Source organism: Ptychodera flava, chromosome 6 (genome assembly GCF_041260155.1).
Source record: "Ptychodera flava strain L36383 chromosome 6, AS_Pfla_20210202, whole genome shotgun sequence".
Lineage (NCBI taxonomy): Eukaryota > Metazoa > Hemichordata > Enteropneusta > Ptychoderidae > Ptychodera > Ptychodera flava.
Window position 1 is genome coordinate 39,310,722 of NC_091933.1, and position 21,075 is coordinate 39,331,796.

Genomic DNA, 21,075 nt, shown 5'->3' on the forward strand with positions numbered 1-21,075 from the left:
TGTCCATATACTGCAATAGAGAGCTCTAAATTATCATTTAATCTGCAGTGAAATAAAGCTGAAAATGATCACATAAAATAACAATAACAAAACTAAGTTCCACAGATATCAAAGAGTGGCCAAATCTACAGTTATACATTGCATACCCGGTACATGTGTACCTGCTGAATACAAAAACAAAAAAACTGAAAATATAATGTTAGGGTTCAAAAGTATGGTTTGTCCTGCCTCCATAAACCAGAATTTTTCTATCACCTATTTGAAAACATGGCTTTGAACCACCATTTAATCTTGTTGCTTTTACTCATTTACTTAGATTCACTTCTACCTGAGAGAAGACAACCCTGTAGACTAGCCTTTGCTCTCTGCTGGTGTATGAGAAACTTTTGATCAAAATTTATGATGACATTTATCAAAATATGTAAAAGTCTGACAGTTACTTAATGTTTTGGGATGGTTCCTATGGAAAAAAAAATCTTTACAATATTTTTGAGCCCTAAATATACAACACAAGGTTTGATAAGAAAATAACAGGTATTGTATTGGAAATACTAGTGGCCCTTTATGCAAACACACTGGAAGCCTATATACAGCCACATTTGCAAGACAGACTTAAAAATGCCAGTGTGTCTCTTTGCTACTTTTGTTCTCTGGAAAAGGCATGCTTGTACATGTAGGTGTGTATGTATAGCACTTCTTGAGGGTGACCTTTCATGTGCTTTCATACTGTTCCCAATTGGTTTTTGAAACAAAGCTTATTAAGGACAAGTCAGTTGTCAGATAACAGACGATACGTCATTAAGGCAGTTTTGCTTGTCTGGATGATTGAGTTAGTGATCTTAAGTTGTATTTCTTACGGCAATGTCCTGTGACATTTGCAAATGTGTCTGGTAATGTGTCATTGTCTTCTGCTTCTCCATGAACATCCTTTCCAAGTGTTTGGTTTTCAGACTGCACACATGTTATTGTCTGTTTGTCTACAGAAGGCCTGCATTCTGTTGGTGCCTGTGAGCTTACAGAAAGTTCACAGAAGTGTTTGTGTGTGTATGGGCCTGCTAATTCTGTTTGTGTCTCTCTATCCCAGGCTTGTGAAACAAAGTCTGTTTGTGTAACTTTACCTGAAACAGATGGGAAATTTTGTCTCTGTATTTGTGTATCTGCTGGCAAGCAGTCAGTCTGGATGCATGTGTGCACCAGTCCTTTGTCAATCTGTTCTGTTTGCAACTGTGCATCTACTGCAGGTATGCAGTCAGTCTGGATGCATGTGTGCACAAGTCCTTTGTCAATCTGTTCTGTTTGCAACTGTGCATCTACTGCAGGTATGCAGTCAGTCTGGATGCATGTGTGCACCAGTCCTTTGTCAATCTGTTCTGTTTGCAACTGTGCATCTACTGCAGGTATGCGGTCAGTCTGGATGCATGTGTTAAGTCCTCTGTCAATCTGTTCTGTTTGCAACTGTGCATCTACTGCAGGTATGCGGTCAGTCTGGATGCATGTGTTAAGTCCTCTGTCAATCTGTTCTGTTTGCAACTGTGCATCTACTGCAGGTATGCGGTCAGTCTGTATGCATGTGTGCACAAGTCCTTTGTCAATCTCTTCTGTTTGCAGCTGTGCATCTAACACGGGTGTGCAGTCAGTCTGGATGCATGAGTGTGCTACTGGTAGTCTACAGACAATTTGATCTGTATGCTTTTTTGAATCTTGTACAGTCGTATGGTCAGTCTGAGTGTATGAGTGGACAAGTCTACCATCAAGCTGCTCTGTCACTGATACCCCCAGATCATACTTGTTCTCGACAGTATGCTTGCTGATAGTTGTGTTACACAGATTATGTAAGGACAACGCAATATCATTATTGCTTATCATATTCAATTCGTGAACCGCCACATTATCAATCTGGTTACTCTGCATTATACGATTATCAATACAATCCTTGATATTTGACAACAGCCGTGTGCACAAGGAACCATTCAGACTAGACCTTATTTCCTGTGGTATTGAACTGAATGTGTCTACAAGACTTTCAAATCTTGTCTGGCTCTCAAAATCAAAACCCTGCTTGATACACACTTTCTGAAAAATATCTGCCAGCTGTGTAGGTGTATAATTTTGAAACTGCCAAGGACTACGAAATCTTCTTCTTAACCCAGGATTGCATGATAAGAAGGCTTCCATTTCTTGTGGATAGCCACTGAGGATAATGATTGGGGGTGACACACATGATGGTATGTCATTATTCATGTATTTCATTAAAGTATTTATTACATCTATACCAAAATCATTTGTACTGTTTGGCTTGTTTAAAGTATATGCTTCATCTACGAACAGTACACCACCCATGGCACGCTCTATCACTTTGTTGGTTTTCTCTTCAGATTGACCAATGTGTGATGCTACCAGGTCATCTCTTTGTACTTCTTCGGTGTGATCTCTTTCTATTACACCAGCCAAATGCAAACAACCTGCAAATATTTCAGTATTGTTATTTTTTTTAATTTCAGGCATTGTCATTTGCATTTCTGTTTAAATAAAATATAAATGCACAAAAGGTGGAGCAGTAAATACTGAAGGTTTATTGGTGAGACTATGATTCGCCAATGTACTATCTTTACACAGCTATATGATGTGAATATTAAAGAAATGATCGATCTATTCTATCAAGAGTTTACAGTTATAATTGTATGTAAGGATTACTTAACAAGTTATTTTTAGAAATTACTAAGGGAGCTATAATATTCAAATTTTTTGTGTCTTGTCGCCTCATATATTTTCCCCCTTATCACAAAATTTGACACTTCTGAAAATACTGTTAGAATATTACGCATCTAGAACAGGCATGCAGTTAGCTTGATGCACGTGATATTGTTATGATTCTAAATTTAACGAAAACAAGACAAGATAAACATTTGTGACATGGTCTGCATATTTTGTACAATAATTTACCTTAGAAACAAGCCTAATATCTGTGAAGGTTAAAGAATGCCCTTTTAATTTGAACCAACAAACTCTATGATTTATGGGATAAACATATTAAACCTCACAAAGGTTTCAAATTTGATTACAATCCAGATCAATACTTTATAACAATAATGTTAATATTCTCTCTAAGGTCACTATTCAAGTGCGGTTTATGTATACTCAAAATTAATTTTTGATGTTGTTTTTACCTTCACTGTTGATCCAACAACAAGACAACAGATAATTTCAATATAGATAATGATTCAAGCAAAGCCTATAAAAACAAATGTACATGTAAATTATTTGAAAGTAAATAATCTAGCTTACCTGCAAGCAACCTTGCTACAGTTGTTTTGCAGGTACCAGGACCACCAACAAACAGTAAATTCAAGGGTTCTTCCTTTGGATGACCACCATCGCTGTTCTGAGGATATTCAAAGAATGTCGTCGGACAATGGCTCTTATGGCTGCTTTGATATGATGTAATCCCACCACATCTTTCAATTGTCATCAATGGCACTGAGAACATCTTGCATGGTCACTGACAAAAGAAACAGACATACAGTATTCATGTTTATATATCACTGACAGGAAACACGTTTAGAGAAAATAATTAAGGCATCTTTTTCTTCTGCAGGTAAGACCTGAATTAAAACGTGTAAGAAACTACTGTCATTTATAAAAGCCTCTGAAACCATGCAGGCATAAAAGCTGTGCTATAGGAAATGACAAACATTAGTGAATGATGTATGGTCTAATAGGCAATGGTACAAGTAGGATATTTCACCTATAGGTCCTATTTATAGAACTATAGGTTCACTTATAGAATTCTATCAATGCATAATGGTTTGGTGTTGGAATGTACTATTGGCAAGCTAGAAGTTTTCTGAAAAATTTTTAAGCACAGATAGTTGACAATAAACCTATTTCAGAAGCTACACACTGCTCATGGGGGCTAAAGCAAGTGATTGAGACTGTTGGAATTGTAACAGAATTCTTCAATCCACATGGTTCTGAATCTGGAACAGATAATATTTTTTGGCAAAACGAAAGTACTTTTTTAGCATAGTACTGATTATGTCAAATGATATTGACTGCAATAATTAAAGTCTAATGTATTCATGCACTAAATTTCAAAGCCAGGCATAGAAAAGGCTTTTTTATAGGGTGAAGAATGAACAAGAGACCTAGCGGCCGATAGAGCTCCGCTGTAATGAGTTGCAGAAATGGTGAAGTAACCAGTTAGCAGGAATGTATGCAGGTTGTGATGACAAGCTGAATATTTGCACCTAAACTGACATGTCTGTTAAGCAACTTTTAGATGTATGGAGGTCTTCAGGTGTTTTCTATCAGGACAATTTGATAATATCTTACTAATACAATCCCTAAGAACCTGCACACCAAATTTGAAAGAAATCCGACTTGCAGTTTCACAGAAAATGATTTTGACCAAAAACAGGTAAATATGCCCCCAAAATATGACTATTTACTTCTATCATCCCTAGGAACCTGCATAATAAATTTCAGAGCAATCTGGCCAGCAGTAACAGAGAAAATGATTTTTGACCAAAAATGGGAAAAATTGCCCCCAAAATACAAATATGCAAATTTCACCACAATTTGAACAAACATGACTAAGGTCATCTGTAGGAAGTTGCATACAAAATTTCAAAGCAATGAGACAAGTAGTTCCTGAGAAGAAGATTTTTGAAAAATTTTTGACCAAAAATGGCAAAAATTGCCCCCAAAATCCAATCATGCATATATCAGCACAATTTGACTAAATGTTACTTATATCATCCCTAGGAATCTACACACCAAAAATGGAAGAAATCTGACAAGCTGTTTAAGAGAAAATGATTTTTGACCAAAAACGGGAAAAATTGCCCCAAAAATACAAATATGCGAATTTCACCACAATTTGAACAAACATGATTGAGGTCATCCTAAGGAAGCTGCATACAAAATTTCAAAACAATAGGACCAGCGGTTTCAGAGAAGAAGTTGATTGAAGAAAAATGTTGAGGGACGACGGACGGACGACGATGGACAGTCCCCCTATCTGATAAGCTCCGCGTCGCTGACAGCTGAGCTAAAAACATCACCCCATAATACTGGTATACAGTTATTTGTACAGTACTCTACATTTGGATTTTGTCATAATCTGAGTACAACCCAACAGGCATGCATTCTAAATTTTAATGTACAGAAAACAAGTAGTGTCTTTAAAAGCTTATTTTGACCTATAATGGCAACATTTTTCCAAAATTTAAAATTACATGAGTAAGTGCACATTTCATTTATGTCACCCTAAATGACATGTAGTACCTGATTTCATAAATACATATACAGTACAGGGGTGAGCAAATCAATTCCCCAGTCACTAGCCCCCCAGATTAGTAGCCAAAACACTGTACTAGCCCAGCCGCAGTTTCCACTAGCCCACCATAGTGACACTGCAAATTTTAGATTGTATAATGAAGCAGAATAATGTCCTTATGTATGCCATAGAGCTTTAGCTGTGCATTGAGTTTCAACAAAAATCAGTTCAGGGATGCTTGAGTTATACATGTAGTTCAAAGACACAAAAAATTACAACAAAATGGCCATCTCAGTGATTGGCATATTGGATCATACATCGCAAAATTAATATACATGCATATGCATGCCATAGTGCTTTGCCTTTGTGCCAAGTCTGTACAAACTCGGTTCAGCGTTGTCTGAGAAATGGTTGCGGACAGAATGGGGACAGATGGGACACCATATGCAGCAAAAAAATTCATTGAAAGGCCCTGTACAGACCCTAATATGACCCTGTGTTACAGGTCTGTGCCGGCAAAGATAGCCAATTACCATGACAGGGGCTGATCTGTACAGATCTGTGGCCAATGTGCTGTCATGACATGGCTGTGTACAGTGCTGTACATACAGTGACATTTCTGCCTACAGGTCTGTACACAGAACTGTAACACTGCCAGGGTCTGATTTTTGTTCACTGTACACATAATTATACCTTTTTTCATTTCTGTCATCAAAATTGGCTATAATTTTTCTGAAAAATTTACACCACTGTAATCTTACAAATTTTCAGATCCTGTATCAGGCCCTGTAAATTCAACACACACACACTGTTCATACACCAGTGTATCAGTCATGCGGTCAGTGCACTTCATAATTGATACAGTCAGAAATTACATCACTATATTATGAAATTCCTGTAATACAAGGCCTCATTGTGACCTGTCCATACACACCTGATATCAGACCATTTACAGGTCTTGTAACAGGTTATTTCTTAGGGTCTGGTACAGGCCGGTACTGATCATGTAGACCTTAGCTATCAAAAATACATTACATGTATTTTTCTTTTCAGGAACTGCATGTTTATTGTCTGTACTTACTTCCTGTTCTTGATGTCCATGTTTGGGATGCTATATTTAACTTCAACCTAGGTCAAAATAAACACAGAATGTGTAAACACCTAATAATTTTTTCAAATAATATCTACATACATGTATATAATGAACAAAGTGGTGCATTAACTATTATACTGACACTGATACAAATGTCAGATTCACTTCAAAGGGAAATGCGACCAAGTTTCACATGAACTACCGGTATATTTCCATCACTGTCAAAATCCCCAACATAACTAGTAATACATTTATTCATTATTTCATGTTATGTTCTCATTTGCAAATACCTTATTAGATAATCTTACATTATTTTGTGAATAGGATTATCAAAATACAGGATAAATTATGTTTCATCAGCACTAATCTTTCATGTTATGTTAGTCATCAAACATCAGACTTTGCTTTATGATAGAGCTCGTATCTGCTGTGATAGTAATATCCTGGTACAAGGAAAAAATTCAAAAGTGAAATTATCACCACAATTTCAAGAAAACTCACTCAAGTCACCACTAGCAACCTACATGTACATACCAAATTTGAAACAATTGGAGTAGTGGTTTCAGAGAAGAGGTTTTTTGACCAAGAATGGCCAAAAATCCCCCAATGCAAATATGCAGAGTTGATTGCTACAGTTTGAATCAGTTGCGCAGTCAGCTTACCCATAGTAAGCAGCATACATTTTTAAAAGCAAGTAGACAAGTTGTACCAGAAAAAGTAGACTAAGCTTCTTTCTGTATCATGATGGATGAACAGATGATGGACTCAACCACTGACAATCCACCTATGTGATAAGCTCTCTGTTGCTGACAACGGCGCTAAAATTACCTTTCTCTTGCAACAGTTAAAGCTTCAAGGTTAACTTCAGGTTCAGCCGACATTGTATTTTTGGCTGCATAGAATGCTGCAGGTGAGCAAATGAAGTCAAGGATTACTGTAACTCCTTAAATATTGCAGCACATCATAGTTTAAAAATTATTAATAGGATAAACAGGTACAGTAATTATAAGCTGACAATCTCGTATGCTGAATACATCCTCTGCATTTAAATGAAAATGATTTCCATGACAACATGTCATATGGACTTTGATTACCATGTATTATTATATGATACAAAGGATAACAATTTGCAAAAATAGACAAGAAAAACTGTCTGTGCAAATTCAAAATATTACCTCCAAAATATGTGTCAATAATACACATGAAACAATGTGTAGGATAATTCAGTGTTTCAATGTTTCAATGTTGAAATGCTGATTTTTTTATCATCAAAGTAATCTAGGTCTCATCAACAACATTAAAAGGATATTAATTGAATCATTGCGACCTCCACCTTGTAGATATTTCCACAGAGTGGTAGTCATATTAAAGAGCCCAACTCTTTCATCATCGTACATGTACCTGAAAAAAATAAATGATAAAACAGATACTGAGCATAAATTGCTTGTAAATATTTTTTTGTAGAACAGTGAAATAAGAATGTTCAGGTATCTACCTCTCAATTTCTACACTTTCACGTACGTGTGATTTCCAGTTAACTGAGTAATGTAAATTTTTTCTACAAAATATTTTGCACAATTGATTTATCTCAGCAACCATTAATGATGTAGGGTAACTTGTGAAGTTTCCTGAGAATTGTTGTATAGGAATTCAGCGTCATCTTATCATATGTTTTACATGGCTGCATTATAATCAGACACATCAGACAAAATGATACCAATAATAAATGACACATCATATATTTTGTTGACAATAAATGACAATGCACTATATGTGGGTTTCATTCATGCAATACATAAACATTCAGAGAAAAAGAAGATATTTTTGATAGATGTACATCATTCCCACTGTACATATACCGAGATACCTGCTATGTTCAGAGAGTTATTCGTTACTGCTTAGCAAGCTGATCCCAAAAGTTACAGAGGTAAAACTGAACTTGTAGATCACTTTCATTGTAAAAGAATCGCTAAGGCCGGGAGAATGTGGCTTACATGGGGGTTAAAATTAGACAACAGCGATTTACACTGCACTAGAAAGCCAAGCTATGTCAACAACGTTACCAATGACGTATTCCAAAACTTGATTGGCTAATCATGGCAAGCGTCGCTATGATTGGAGTTGACCTGGACTGGTCAGGTAGGAGACATATTGCTCTGTGTATAGTGAATGTATGCTGACATGTATTGCTCTTACCATTCTGACATACTCTTCTTTGTCAGAAGAAAGTAGTGATTCGGATCTCTGAATGGACAATGACAGCTACTAATTCCAAATTTACAGTCGAATAATGTGCTAGAAAGTCCTGTGGCTGCAGCAAGTCTTCACATCGTAGTTCCTGTGGTATAGATACCAAACTGTTCATCTACAAGAGAAAAGTATTTCTATAAGTATCTTCAACTGCACATCATATATAACAATGTACAAACAATCATTTACCTGCATCACAATTTATATGATGTGTACTTATATAGTTAGAGGTGTTTTAAATGGCACTGCTACCGTATTGAATACAATACTTCTCTAATGAAGTGCCATGAACAATTTTGTAAGCCTACTGGGAATAAAATGTCTAACAGTGGATGAGTTTACCTTTCCAGAAGCTCCTTGTCGTTCAATAGCTATACACAACATGTTTGGACATTCAGTCCAAAAGTCAGTGTGTTTTACAGTAGAATCTGCAAGACAATAAAAAATTAGGTTCTCATTAGCATATCTCTACAAATCACTAACCCCAGTAATCATGTAATTTGAAAACTGGCATTTGCTTTTTGTAATTCAACTGATATCTAAAAGTAATCCCGACATATTGAACAAAAATCTACTTTTATGCAGTTTTTATTGCTCTGCGGCTTACAATGAGCACTGTACCTTTATTATGTACATGTAAATTAATATCACACTCTAAAGTTAGTTTTATCGTTTAAATATGCAGATGTCTATGAAATCTTTTAATAACTTTTTTCCTGATATTTAGTCCAAGGCAACTTTACATGATTATATCTTAACAGTGAGTGAATATTAACTGCTATACCGTTACATATGACAAGTACAAATGATAAGAACTCAATGATGCCTACCATAATGAAGCTAGGGACCATCTCAGATTGTCACATAAGTTCAAGAAACAAAATTTGTTCATTTGAATTCAACCGCGCCCTCCAAGTTCAAAAACTGCACAAGTGCAATGTTGCAGTTTGGCTACAGATAATGAGTAATGTTTGCCTCTGATCACATGCACAGTCAAATCATCAGAATAATAAATTGAATAATAAACAAGTAATTACCACATTTGCACGAATTCTTTTATATTAGATTTTGCTTTGATAAAAACATAATTATAGTAAAATCATGTTCACCAAAGTAAGTTTGAAAGTGAAGTTCACCAAATGAAATGACCTCAAAAGCCCTCCCCCTTAAACGAACGAATTTCATTTTTTTGAACTTATATGACAATCAGGGACGGTCCCTAATGTAAGAGAAATAACATGTGTTTGATTGTGACAATGAAACTACTTAATGAAGTTAAATTAATACATCTTAATGGCTGAACAATACTGTTAAGCCCTGCATCTAGTGTTAGCTATGTATTTGATAGGCTGGCCATTTCTTTATAACAAAGTCAGCAGCTAGGTTTACCCACAGTTCTAATATACCTGCAGATGCTGAAGCAAATTTCCTCTGAAATTTTTCTTGGATGTTTACAGCCATGTCTCTCCATTTATAGACATTTTGTCTTGTTAGCATTGCATTCAATATAGCTGGCAAAGTTGCAATGACTCCATCGTATGAAACTGGTATATGAAAAGAATACCATGAATGTAATGAAATGTTAAGGCAAAATGATATCAAATCATGTATAAAGTTTGTTGATCCATTCATTCATTGTTGTGGTTTTGATGTGCATTTTCGGAGATTTTTTAAAACAATGCAATGTCCTATATCTGTTATCGACTGAAATTTCACCCGTTGTTTAGAGGGCTATATCCTGCTGGTTTCAGTCACTATTTTGGGTTTAGTGCGTGCCTTTTGAAAGTAGTTTGGCCCCACAGTGAAAATATGATTTATATTTTAATAGGTGGAAATACGGGCTCATATCTTCACTGTAAGAAAAATAGCAGAGTGTCAATACAGACTTCCCATGTATGATAATGGTGCATCATAACAGTAATATATACCCCAATGCATGGTATACCACTATATTTTTGCCAGTTCAACTCTGCAGTTGCATGAGTGATAGCCAGAATATGTATATTGAGAAGTGATCAAAATCTTATGTTATACTACATGCATCTCTGAAGATGATGATGTAGTACACATACTAAAGCATGAAAAATTAAACTGTATGTACATGAGAGATATGACAAAAATCCTCCAGTGTTTGTCTACTGAAAACTAACAAAAGGATATTATCAATATTTTCTTCCACTATTCCATCATCTTCAAAATCTTCTAACATCCATAGTCTGCTTCTTTTTCCAAAAAGGAGAGACTGGAAAGCATCATTCATGTCCTGTAATATTTACGTGTTTCCTCATTACGTAATTGGCTATTAAAGGCCCATGAGCTAAACCTCAAGAAGCGTCCAAATTTCTCAGATATCCATTCTTATCTATAACAATAATGATATAGCCAATACCTGTCTCTCGACAACTTTCAACTGTAGCAGAATAGGCAAAATATTGGACAGAATTTTATTCATTTTAAATTTCCCCCATTTTAACAATCTTGCCACATATGTGAGAATCAAAGAATTTTTCGTCAAAGTGGACTGAATCTCTTCCTGTCCTTTCAGTGGTTTGCATTATGCTGTTTATCATATAATTGTATGGAAGCAGCCATATTTTGGTGGGGCATTGTTTCATTATTTGTTGTACTGAAACCTCCCCATGCAGTCCAACTCAGTGGATAATCATGCTTGAGTAGACATCTCTATATCAGTAGGAAAAATTCTATGAACAAATTTTTTAATCTAAATATAAAATTATGAAAATAATGTCAAAAGTTGCAGCTCGTAGGCTTTTAACAAGTGTGCCTTCTGTAAGATGTCTGCAAGAAATAAGTTGGAATATCAGAAATTTTCCTTATTTGTTCCTACCTGGAAGTGACAAATTGTCAAAAACTTACACCAAAAGTTTAGACAACTACATATGTTGTAAAATATATTTACCTGTGTTTCCTTTTGTAATGCATTCACAACATGGCCCAGTAATTCCTCCGCATCACTATCTCCTGCCTCAACTTGTATACACTGATAAAACTTTGATACAGCATGTTTATACACTTCAACATCTGTACTTCTCTCTGTCCTCTAAGTGACATCACCTGGGCATGTGTACAAATGACATGATTCTTAACAAAAGGTTTCACTGGTTTAATTTTTCTTCTGGCAATGCCAGCTAATCAAAGTAACATTAATATAGTAGTGTATATACATGTAATCGCAATGAAAATTTTGAGTTAATACCTCCATTAAACAAAACACATGTACATGTACACGGAATTTCATAATTACCAGAAGCAATTTCTACAGTGTCATATTTCTAAAGGCAGATTTTTTTGTCCAAACTTTATTTGCTTCAAAATCCTGAGTTCAAACAAATATAACCAATTTGGGTAGTTTTGAAAGGGATGAAAACTACAACATGGAGAGTGCAAAAGTAAACTGTCACAGAGACTTATGTACAGCATGGTTGCAAATAATTCATCAAAATAAAATTCTGCCACATATCATTGGCAGTTCATGCAAATTTCTGCTATAGAACCACTGCAAGAGATTTGGTAGATGAAAAGAAAAGTATCTTGCCTGACAATACTTGCAAACTCTGTGTTAGAGGACATGATGGACAAAAGAAGAGATGTTAATGATTGCTAATATTACACATACCTCTACAAGTGCAGAAATGATCTTGGGCATTTGGTGTGGTGGATTCTTTAAATACTTTCCAGAAAGCATGTTCATCACACTGGGAATGCACTGTAGAAGTGTTAAAACAACATTCAATGAACAACTGTCACCATTCAAATTCATCATACCTGGAAAAAAAGAGATAAAAAACATGAAGTAAAAGTTAAAGAGACACATCATGTGTGTTTGTGATTCTCTTCAATAAACACTACACACTGTTCCGATAGCTGTGGCAATAGTATTGGAATTTTTCACAGAATCACCCCTCCCCCATTGATATGTTGGATGTTTTTTTAAAGGTCCATTGGCTGTAACTTGTGTACTATTATTTCAGCGTTTTGTTCAGTATAAAGTATATCAAAGGTAGATTCCTCTCAGCTAACCTCGAAACTGAACAACAAGCTTGTCACAAACACGTAAACAACAGGCACTGGCAATGGCAAAGTATCGTTTGGGTCCTCAAAAAGCTTTTAAAATGGCTGGATGACAAAAATAATACTTTCCACAACAGAAAAAATCTAAAGGACTTGAATGTGTACTTTTGACAATAGTTCTGTCAAAGAAAGATCAGAAATAGCTAAGTGTTTTGATACGATGTCTACACTGAAATGCTATGGCTTGATATGGCTTCCTTGTTAACCCTCCAATCATCCCATAATGCTGTGCGATTTTCCAAGATGGAGGAAACACAGCTTTCACCTATATAATATTTTTTTCACGTCTGTTTCATAGAACACCCCCCCCCTGCTCACTGCTCAGTCAAAATGACCTTTTCAGTAGAAGATGAACTAAAGCAAGAAACACATGACAAAGTAGTTGACGGAATTTTCTTGAAATACATGAAAAATGTAGTAAAATAAAAAAATTACCAAATTCTGGGTATTCTTGCACCAAAACGCATATATCTCTGAAAGTTTGATGGTCACTTAATCCATGTGTGGTTTTTACATGTATCACATCATCTGAGGCTGGCGTTTGAAGATCATGTTCTGGTACATCTTCTTCACTTTCCACATTGATGTCATCACCATCATCAACTGGTTGCCATGAAATATCTGTCTGTCTGCCTCTTGCCTCACTGACCTTTGGTTGACTGTTCACTGTTTCATTCGATTCATCTCCACAGACCTGATGAAACTTCTGTGTAGATCTTTGCAACTGCAGCCTTTGTAACCCTCTTACTGGCATATCTTGTTTTTCCTGTTCTCTAAATATTCTTCTTTCATCTTTTTTTCCTCTGCTTTCTGTAATGGCTTGTCTTCCAACAGTCACATTGCAGCTACCACCCTCCATCTGTTCTCTATCACTTGACACTTCTACGAATTCCTCAATGTCTTGTATTGATGTACTTTCATCTCCTTCAGTACATGTCTGGACAGTTTCATCAATTACATGTTCATCATCATCATCATCATCATCATCATCATCAAAAGTTGGTGTGTAGCAGGTGGCTGGCCAAGGTGTGACAGCAGCATGATGTACACAACCCTTCCAGATGACTTTATGTCCCATAGGCCTTTGGCATTATATTTAAAATTAGTGGAACAAACTCTCTTTTGTACGAATCCTTTTTTCCTTGGCCGATAATCTACATAAATGTAATCACCATTATAGTTCAAATTGGTCCTCAAGACACCTTTTATTTCATTTCTCACATTGTCTTCTCCCCACAGCTCTTGCACACAAAGGTCAACTGTCAGCAATGGTCCACCAGACCAAGTACTTTCATTACATCTCACAACATCATCTGTAAGTGGCAAAACACTTAACTTCAAATTGTAGCTCAAGGATTTCTTTTTTTTCTTCCATGGGGGCTGAGTTGGGGTACTTCCGCTAAAACTACCCATTTGCCTCCTGAGGATAGTTGGCATGTTTGGCCGGCGTAAAATGGATTGCACAGCATTTTGTATACCAGGTGTCTGCAACTGCTGTAAAAGTGTATTTGGATCATGCTGATCACCTGAAGTATTCCTGGTATTTGATTCCATTTCTGTTGGAAATAGAGTGAAAGCATACAGTTTTATGGTGTCACAAGAAGTCCAAATCCTACAGTGATATTGGTTTATTTAGCTATATATTGCAGAAATGTGTGTTGTTACTGGTTATGCTGGGGCTGCAGTAACTATGACACTCAGCCCTGCACAGTGTTTTTGTCTGTGCTGGTGCCAGTTTAGAGATCTGGAATAATCATAATTAAAAAAAAAAACTCCTTTTTGACATAGCAAGACTTTGGAGAGAGAGAGAAATATATGTACTCCTGTGCAATCACCTGTATAAATGATAAAAGTGTACTAGTTAACTGATAAAGGTGATAAATTGCACATTGAGTGTTAAAAGTGTCTTAGCATTGACATTATTTTTGCATATTTTCAACATTGTATAGCAGTTACACAGTTGCCTGTAAGTGCCTTCAATGTAGAAATTAAACAAGACAGACAGTTTGTTGCAGAATGAAATGTGAAATTAATACATTGATGAGTGCAATTAAGTTTGCAAATGAGCAATCAAGTCATGCACACTTCACAACTGAATCATGAGGCATAATATGCCAGCTAACGAAGCAGGATTCACTGAGACTTTGTACAAGTTCTGTGGCAGATGGGATATGTAGATGCATGATCATCTGATATCGAAATACGACAACTCAGTTTCTCAAGTTTATGAGAGGCAGAATTTATCAACGGGGGCCTTATCAGCTTCAGCGGCGAAGCATTTAATATACTGAAGTACTGTTCCTCTTCCCCGCCCGTTACTCAACATACCTACACTCTACAGGCCTTTCCTCTCATTGTTCAAGGAATTCGAATATGCGACTGTTTGGTGTTGGTCTTACACTTCATCAAGTTTGCAATATCCCTTCATGTGAAACAAAAGAACTTACCGAGAAAGTGAGAGTTGTAATCTCAAAACTGCAAAGAACTGAGTTTCTGGGTCACATGTCTTTTTTTCTCCAAGCAGTCCTCTACACCAAAAAAGCGCCCTCTTCGAAATATGATCCATCTTTGTCATCGTCACTACCCTTCGACGCCGCGAGGTACGTAGAGTCCGAGTTAGGAGTGAGCTCCCCGGTGTGGCACTTCCGGGCCTGTAGATCGTCGCGTCAGTGTGCGTATCTCAGAGAGAGTAGCAGTGTGTGTGTGTTGTGTTTGTTGTGTGTGTGTGTGTGTGCGAGTGGATATACGCATGCGTACTTCGTTCCCCCTCATGTAAACTTTTCAGATCAGTGTGTGTGTGTGTGCGAGTAGATATACGCATGCGTATTTCGTTCCCCCTCATGTAAACTTTTCAGAGCAGTGTGTGTGTGTGTGTGTGTGTGTGTGTGTGTGAGTAGATATAGGCATGCGTATTTCGTTCCCCCTCATGTAAACTTTTCAGAGCAGTGTGTGTGTATGTGTGCGAGTGGATATACGCATACGATTCTGTTCCCCTCATGTAAACTTTTCGATCCTGTATGTGTGTATATGTATGTATGTATGTATGTATGTATGTATGTATGTATGTATGTATGTATGTATGTAAATGAGTGTGTGGGTGTGTGTGTATGTGCGTGCGTGCGTGCATGAGTGCATATGGGCTTATGTATGTATGTATATGCGTGAGTGCATGTATGTATGTATGAATGTATGTATGTATGTATGTACGTATGTATGTATGTATTTACGTATGTATGTGCGTGCGTGAGTGCGTGAGTGCATGAATGTATGTATGTATGTATGTATGTATGTATGTATGTATGTATGTATGTATGTATGTATGTATGCTTGTACGTATGTATGTATGTATGCACGTACGTATGCACGTATGTATGTATGTGTCTGTCTTCATATGTCTTGTGTGAATTGGTTCACATATATGTATGTTTTTTTCACTCATATATGTATTTACTTACGTCTGTATTGATTTATTTATACTTATGCTATAGTAGTTTTTTTATTGATAAACGCATGCAAAATACACCCTTTTCGTATGAATATGTTCTTCTTATGTGTAAAATAATTATTTTACATTTGGCGCCTGGTAGTTTTTACCTACAACTTGGAATCATTAATGTATAGGACATTTTGGCTACCACGAACCATTTATTGTTGCATGAAACCATAAACGATAGAATAAGAAAAAAGAAACACGCAAATGCTACAACTCAGGTGCCGTGCGCGGAATTGCACGATGTCAATTTCGCGAAATGCGTACAATTTCAAGATTTCAGTCCCAGGATGACAGGAAGGTGGTTATTTTCAGCTTTACCAGTTAGCGATAAGTTTCGGGCAAAGTGGTTTGGGGGACATGACTTTTGGGGCGAAGTGGTTTTGGTACGAGGTTGTTTTGGTGCGAAGTGGTTTTGGTGCGAAATGGTATGGGACGAGATGGTATGGTGCGAAGTGGTTTTGGTGCGAAGTGTCTGGGAACCCCGTTGATGTGCATCATGTCTTCGGAGTGGCTCGTCCATCTCTGGTGGGTTGCTATACTGTGATATTGCAGCGAAGCGATGCTGTGGCGTCTGATCGCGCTCGGGTCAAAGGTTATCGCCACAGCGATAATTTTCGGTAACGATTATGAATTGTGCAGAAATCCTTAGTCTCATATCCGTATCTCGTCTTTCAAAAACTACCCTACTTTTTGGACTGTAACTGTCGGGTGGTAGCGTTATGCTTTCAACTTTGACCAAAAAGTTTCAAGATCCCCGGGTCGTGTACTCTGATAGTGGAGCGCATTGTATAAGGGAAGGTTCGAGACAACCAAACACTTACATGCTGTCAACTTTAAAATTTCTGAATGGACGGTAGCAGCGGATCGAGGGAAGCGGGCAATTACAAACACTTTAGATGAAGAGTATCCTCGGCTTGGAAAGGGATAAAAATGCCAATTGATACGAAAATAAATAGGAAATAAGGAAGCAGGGGAAGAGGAAAAAGACAGTCGAACTATGGTCCAGACCGTGGTTGAACAAAAGCCATACCGTAATTTTTTATGTTTTGTTTTGTTTTGTTTTGTTTTGTTTTTGGGTTTTTTTGACTGTGAGGTATGGAACAAGAAGCGAGATTCCATGATAAAGGTTTAAGTTTAGCCAGGAATCTTAGTTGATGGATCATAGATTTGTAGTTTGACCAGCTACCCACTGAATGTGTCAGGGAATTCGCAAATCAATTTTAGTACGTTTCCTTCAAAACATCTTACAAGAAACTCTCTCGGCAAATGTTATGAATACTGATAGTTTTCTATAGTGCTCGATTGACAAAACTCTGCAAAGTCACTCCACACAACGAAAGTTTATCCAGACCACAAAATGACGATCGTCTGCAGCGTTTTGAAGCTTCTATCTCTCGAAAGGAAACATTAAGAGGATCACCAGTTTCAGTTTCTCACTACAATACTAGCGCATTTAAATTTGCAGTTATAACGGAGTCACAGTGTGCTATTAAACTTGACGAATCTTGGTCATTGTTGACTGCTGAATGTTCTGATCAGTGGTTGTAGTTTAAAAACCGGACGTGGCAAAGTGACTTCAGCTAGGAGAGAGAGAGAGAGAGAGAGAGAGAGAGAGTTATGATTTGTGTTACAATACACTTAAAAGTATTATATTGTGTATTGATAATTGAATAATATTCATGGACCAGTTGACCAAAATGGCACACGTTATTAAGGTGCGAATACCCATCAGTAAAGAAGAATGTAAAGTTTACAAGCATTCATAACCTATGATGCGATAGGTCTTTTGAAATGTGTAATAAAATTTGAGTGTTCAGTGTAAAAAAAGCGTAGTCTGTGTATGAACGTAAAAAGAATAATTTTTCATTTGCTATTGTCTAGCTGATTTCCTCAAATTTCCTATCTTGAATAAAGTCATCATTTTGTATCCCCTTTAAATAATTCATTGAGTACCAGAAGTGTTTTTGAGATGGGTCAGCGTTACATAATGTGTGCTGCTTACTAATATTTTTCAAATCCAATTCGAAAATTTACGAATGGTTATGAAAGGCCAGGGAGAGCACAGCAGTAGTCAGAAATGACTGCTTTCGTCTGTTGTGTATTTCGCTTGTATGTTTGTTGATAAACATTTCTAGGGACTTGTATGTTATAATTGCGGACATACAGGAACGCTTTACATAACATTGAAAATTTGATTTTTCTCCATAGAATTAACACGGGGGTGGCGGCCATTTTGAATTTCAGGTACTAGTATCGGTAAATCATGGGTAATTTGTTTCTCTAGTAATCAAACTTGCATGGTGACTCCTAATTTTTATTTGTGATTTTGAAAGAGGATAATTGAAAGATGCCTCGTAGAAAGTTTGAGCAAAAATTTAAGCCTTTCATTCTCGAGGCGCATACTACGTTAAGCAGAAATATACAACATCTTTATTGTATTATTTCAGGTCTTTAGATACAGTAACGATAAAAAAGAGTACACGGCCGATTTCAAGAAAACGAACATGTTCTACCTGTACAATTTCAACAGTTTACTGTCAAAGTCAATGTTTTCAACGTTAAACTGGCTTTTTGTTCTGGGACACAAACGACCATTAGAGGTGACTGACCTTGGCTGCCTACCTGAAGATTTTTCATGTAAAAAAATCTACAGAAAATTCGAAGATGCTTACGAGGCCGAGAAGGTAAATTTCAGGGGTTAATGTAGCTTTGCGGGAATATCAAATCAGGATGCAGGGGCTGCCTACCTGAAAATTTTTCATATAAAAAATCTACAGAAAATTCGAAGATGCTAACGAGGCCGAGAAGGTAAATTTCAGGGGTTAATGTAGCTTTGCGGGAATATCAAATCAGGATGCAGAGAGCGTACATCACAACTTTTCTGCTGAAAAAACGAAGCTTCATGCATTGCGAGGTCGATTATTCTCCTGGAGGAGGGAGAGCTTTCTCATTGGATAGTTACTGAAGTACAACGCTTTCGGCAATTATCTTTGGAGGTTAGCTGTCAACACATCAACCCGGAGCCTCAACTGTAAATCCCCTTTATTGAAGTGAAATCCTCTGTAGATCACATATCGTACTAAGATTTTACAGCCAGAAAAACAGGCATCTATACCCTGGTACAAGTATGAACCTATCATTATGATCCCTTTGAGTAAGCCTATATGTTTTTGTAATCGTATGTCACTAATTTCATGTATAAGATTCCCAGAGGTGATATTGGGTTACTGTTTTACTATACAGCTGAGTTGAATGATAATGTCAACAGCTAAAAGTTGACATTTTCTTTTTGAATAATTCAGTTTAAAATCTTGTATAACGCTGATGCAAAGCAGAGTTGAGGTGGACATAAATGACCTCATTGTTATTACAACAACTGCATGTGATGACCATGTGCTTTCAATTGTATTTCAGGAGAGGGCCAACAAGCTACATAAAACCCCATCCCTGTGGAGAGTCTACTTAAAGGCGTATGGTTCGATAATCTTCATTAGTGTTTTCATCAAGATAGTAGCAGACACATTTATGTTCATACCACCACTTGCGGTCGGTGGTATAGTGTCATACGCCACCAAGATTTACTACAATGAAGAACATGCGACAGCTAAAGTAAGCTACCTTTTGAGACGTTTCAAATTTCTATGGATGGGAAGTTAAGGCTGCCTTCACAAATACTGGGGAGGTGGTTTTAGGAAATGAGAATTTGAATTTTCTTAGGGTATTAGAGGGGGATTTGAAAGATTTACACTTGGTATAGGCTATCTGAAAATAGTTTGGCTCCCTTGTTGTTTACATTTTCAAATTTCAAAGTTCGGTAAAATAATGTCTTGAAAAGAGGAATTGGAATCATGCTTCTGAGATGCCTGATAGACAATTTTAGATGCCAATGGCAGATTGTCAATTATTCGGAAACCAGTTTTTGAAAATCTGATTGGCAGATTTTAATGATCTCCGATTAATAAAATATAACACTGTTGAATACTTTTGAAAATTCCCTCCAAGAAATAAATATTCATATTCCCTGAGCATTGCCAGGTAAATACCTGATATCGTACAGACATGAAATATCTGTAGATGAATATGACTTCATATTTTTATATAAATCGTGTCATGATGATTTAAGCTTGTTAACACATCTTGAATATGAATATAGAGAAGCATTATTTTATTATTGACATATCAATTAATGGCTAGATTAAAATGCAACTGCGAGCAGTATAAGTGTAAATAACACATACGCAGACAGTGTTGAGTTGAATACTTAACATTTCAACATGAAAGGGTGTAGAGATTTATGTCGATGTACAAGCAAAGAGTGCTGAAAAAAGTTTTGATTAATATTGTTAGTTTTAATTTGATATTGTGAGTCCTATGATGATGGGGTATTGGAAACTTTTATCGCTTAGAGGGATGACTTGAAATGTTTCTAAATGTATTGGAGGGAATCTAAAAAGAGTTAAGATATCAATTGCGATTCCTGGCATCCCCCGAGTATTGGTGGATGCAGCCTAAGGTCAATTCTTTTTAAACTTTTTGTGACTACCTCGTGAAAAGGACATCCGTAACCAACATTTGCAACTCAAAGTCAATCGTATAACCAGACATATCTTTAACATAATTGTTCACGGACGGTTGACTTTTTATCACAATAGGAAATTCCTCTGGATGGGTACACAGCTCGTCTCGAACATCAGTCTTATTTCACGCTCTCATTCTCTACCTTCTGCGTAAAAGAGTTGTAAATATTATATAAGACACTGCATAAACTCGTCTATTTCGCTCTCAATTTCAAATAAAAGGATGGCGGTAAACATCTCTTTTCCTATTCATGTAATGGACATTGAAGCATATTGAACTGACTATGATACA

The 21,075-nt window shown here is 36.6% G+C and overlaps 3 protein-coding genes across 8 annotated transcripts in view; 1 reads left to right on the forward strand and 2 right to left on the reverse strand.

The window, feature by feature from the left end:
* The window catches only part of LOC139135751 (ATP-binding cassette sub-family C member 9-like), an 87,956-nt gene that overhangs the window by 24,836 nt on the left and 42,045 nt on the right, over nt 1-21,075 (forward strand). For all 4 annotated transcript variants that reach the window (XM_070703422.1, XM_070703421.1, XM_070703418.1 and 1 more), the window contains exons 2-3: nt 18,654-18,890; nt 19,621-19,815. In XM_070703422.1, coding sequence (XP_070559523.1) covers nt 18,654-18,890; nt 19,621-19,815 — 432 coding nt within the window. The remainder of the gene's footprint in view (nt 1-18,653; nt 18,891-19,620; nt 19,816-21,075) is intronic.
* On the reverse strand, nt 782-7,284 carry LOC139135744 (uncharacterized). The gene is made up of 4 exons (XM_070703410.1): nt 7,200-7,284; nt 6,360-6,406; nt 3,286-3,499; nt 782-2,462 (listed from the first exon to the last, which is right to left on the reverse strand). Exons 3-4 carry the CDS (start codon nt 3,485-3,487, stop codon nt 799-801), a joined length of 1,866 nt encoding a protein of 621 aa, XP_070559511.1. The 5' UTR covers nt 3,488-3,499; nt 6,360-6,406; nt 7,200-7,284; the 3' UTR covers nt 782-798.
* On the reverse strand, nt 8,613-14,416 carry LOC139135745 (uncharacterized). 3 transcript variants are annotated; one of them, XR_011553027.1, is made up of 5 exons: nt 13,149-14,416; nt 12,259-12,407; nt 11,542-11,696; nt 8,964-9,049; nt 8,613-8,736 (listed from the first exon to the last, which is right to left on the reverse strand). XR_011553027.1 is itself a non-coding variant. In XM_070703411.1 (4 exons), exons 1-3 carry the CDS (start codon nt 13,789-13,791, stop codon nt 11,565-11,567), a joined length of 924 nt encoding a protein of 307 aa, XP_070559512.1. In that variant the 5' UTR covers nt 13,792-14,416; the 3' UTR covers nt 10,786-10,884; nt 11,542-11,564. The 3 variants fall into 3 exon arrangements, 1 of the variants encoding a protein (XP_070559512.1); XM_070703411.1 differs by lacking the exons at nt 8,613-8,736; nt 8,964-9,049 and adding an exon at nt 10,786-10,884; XR_011553028.1 differs by lacking the exons at nt 11,542-11,696; nt 12,259-12,407; nt 13,149-14,416 and adding an exon at nt 10,028-10,180.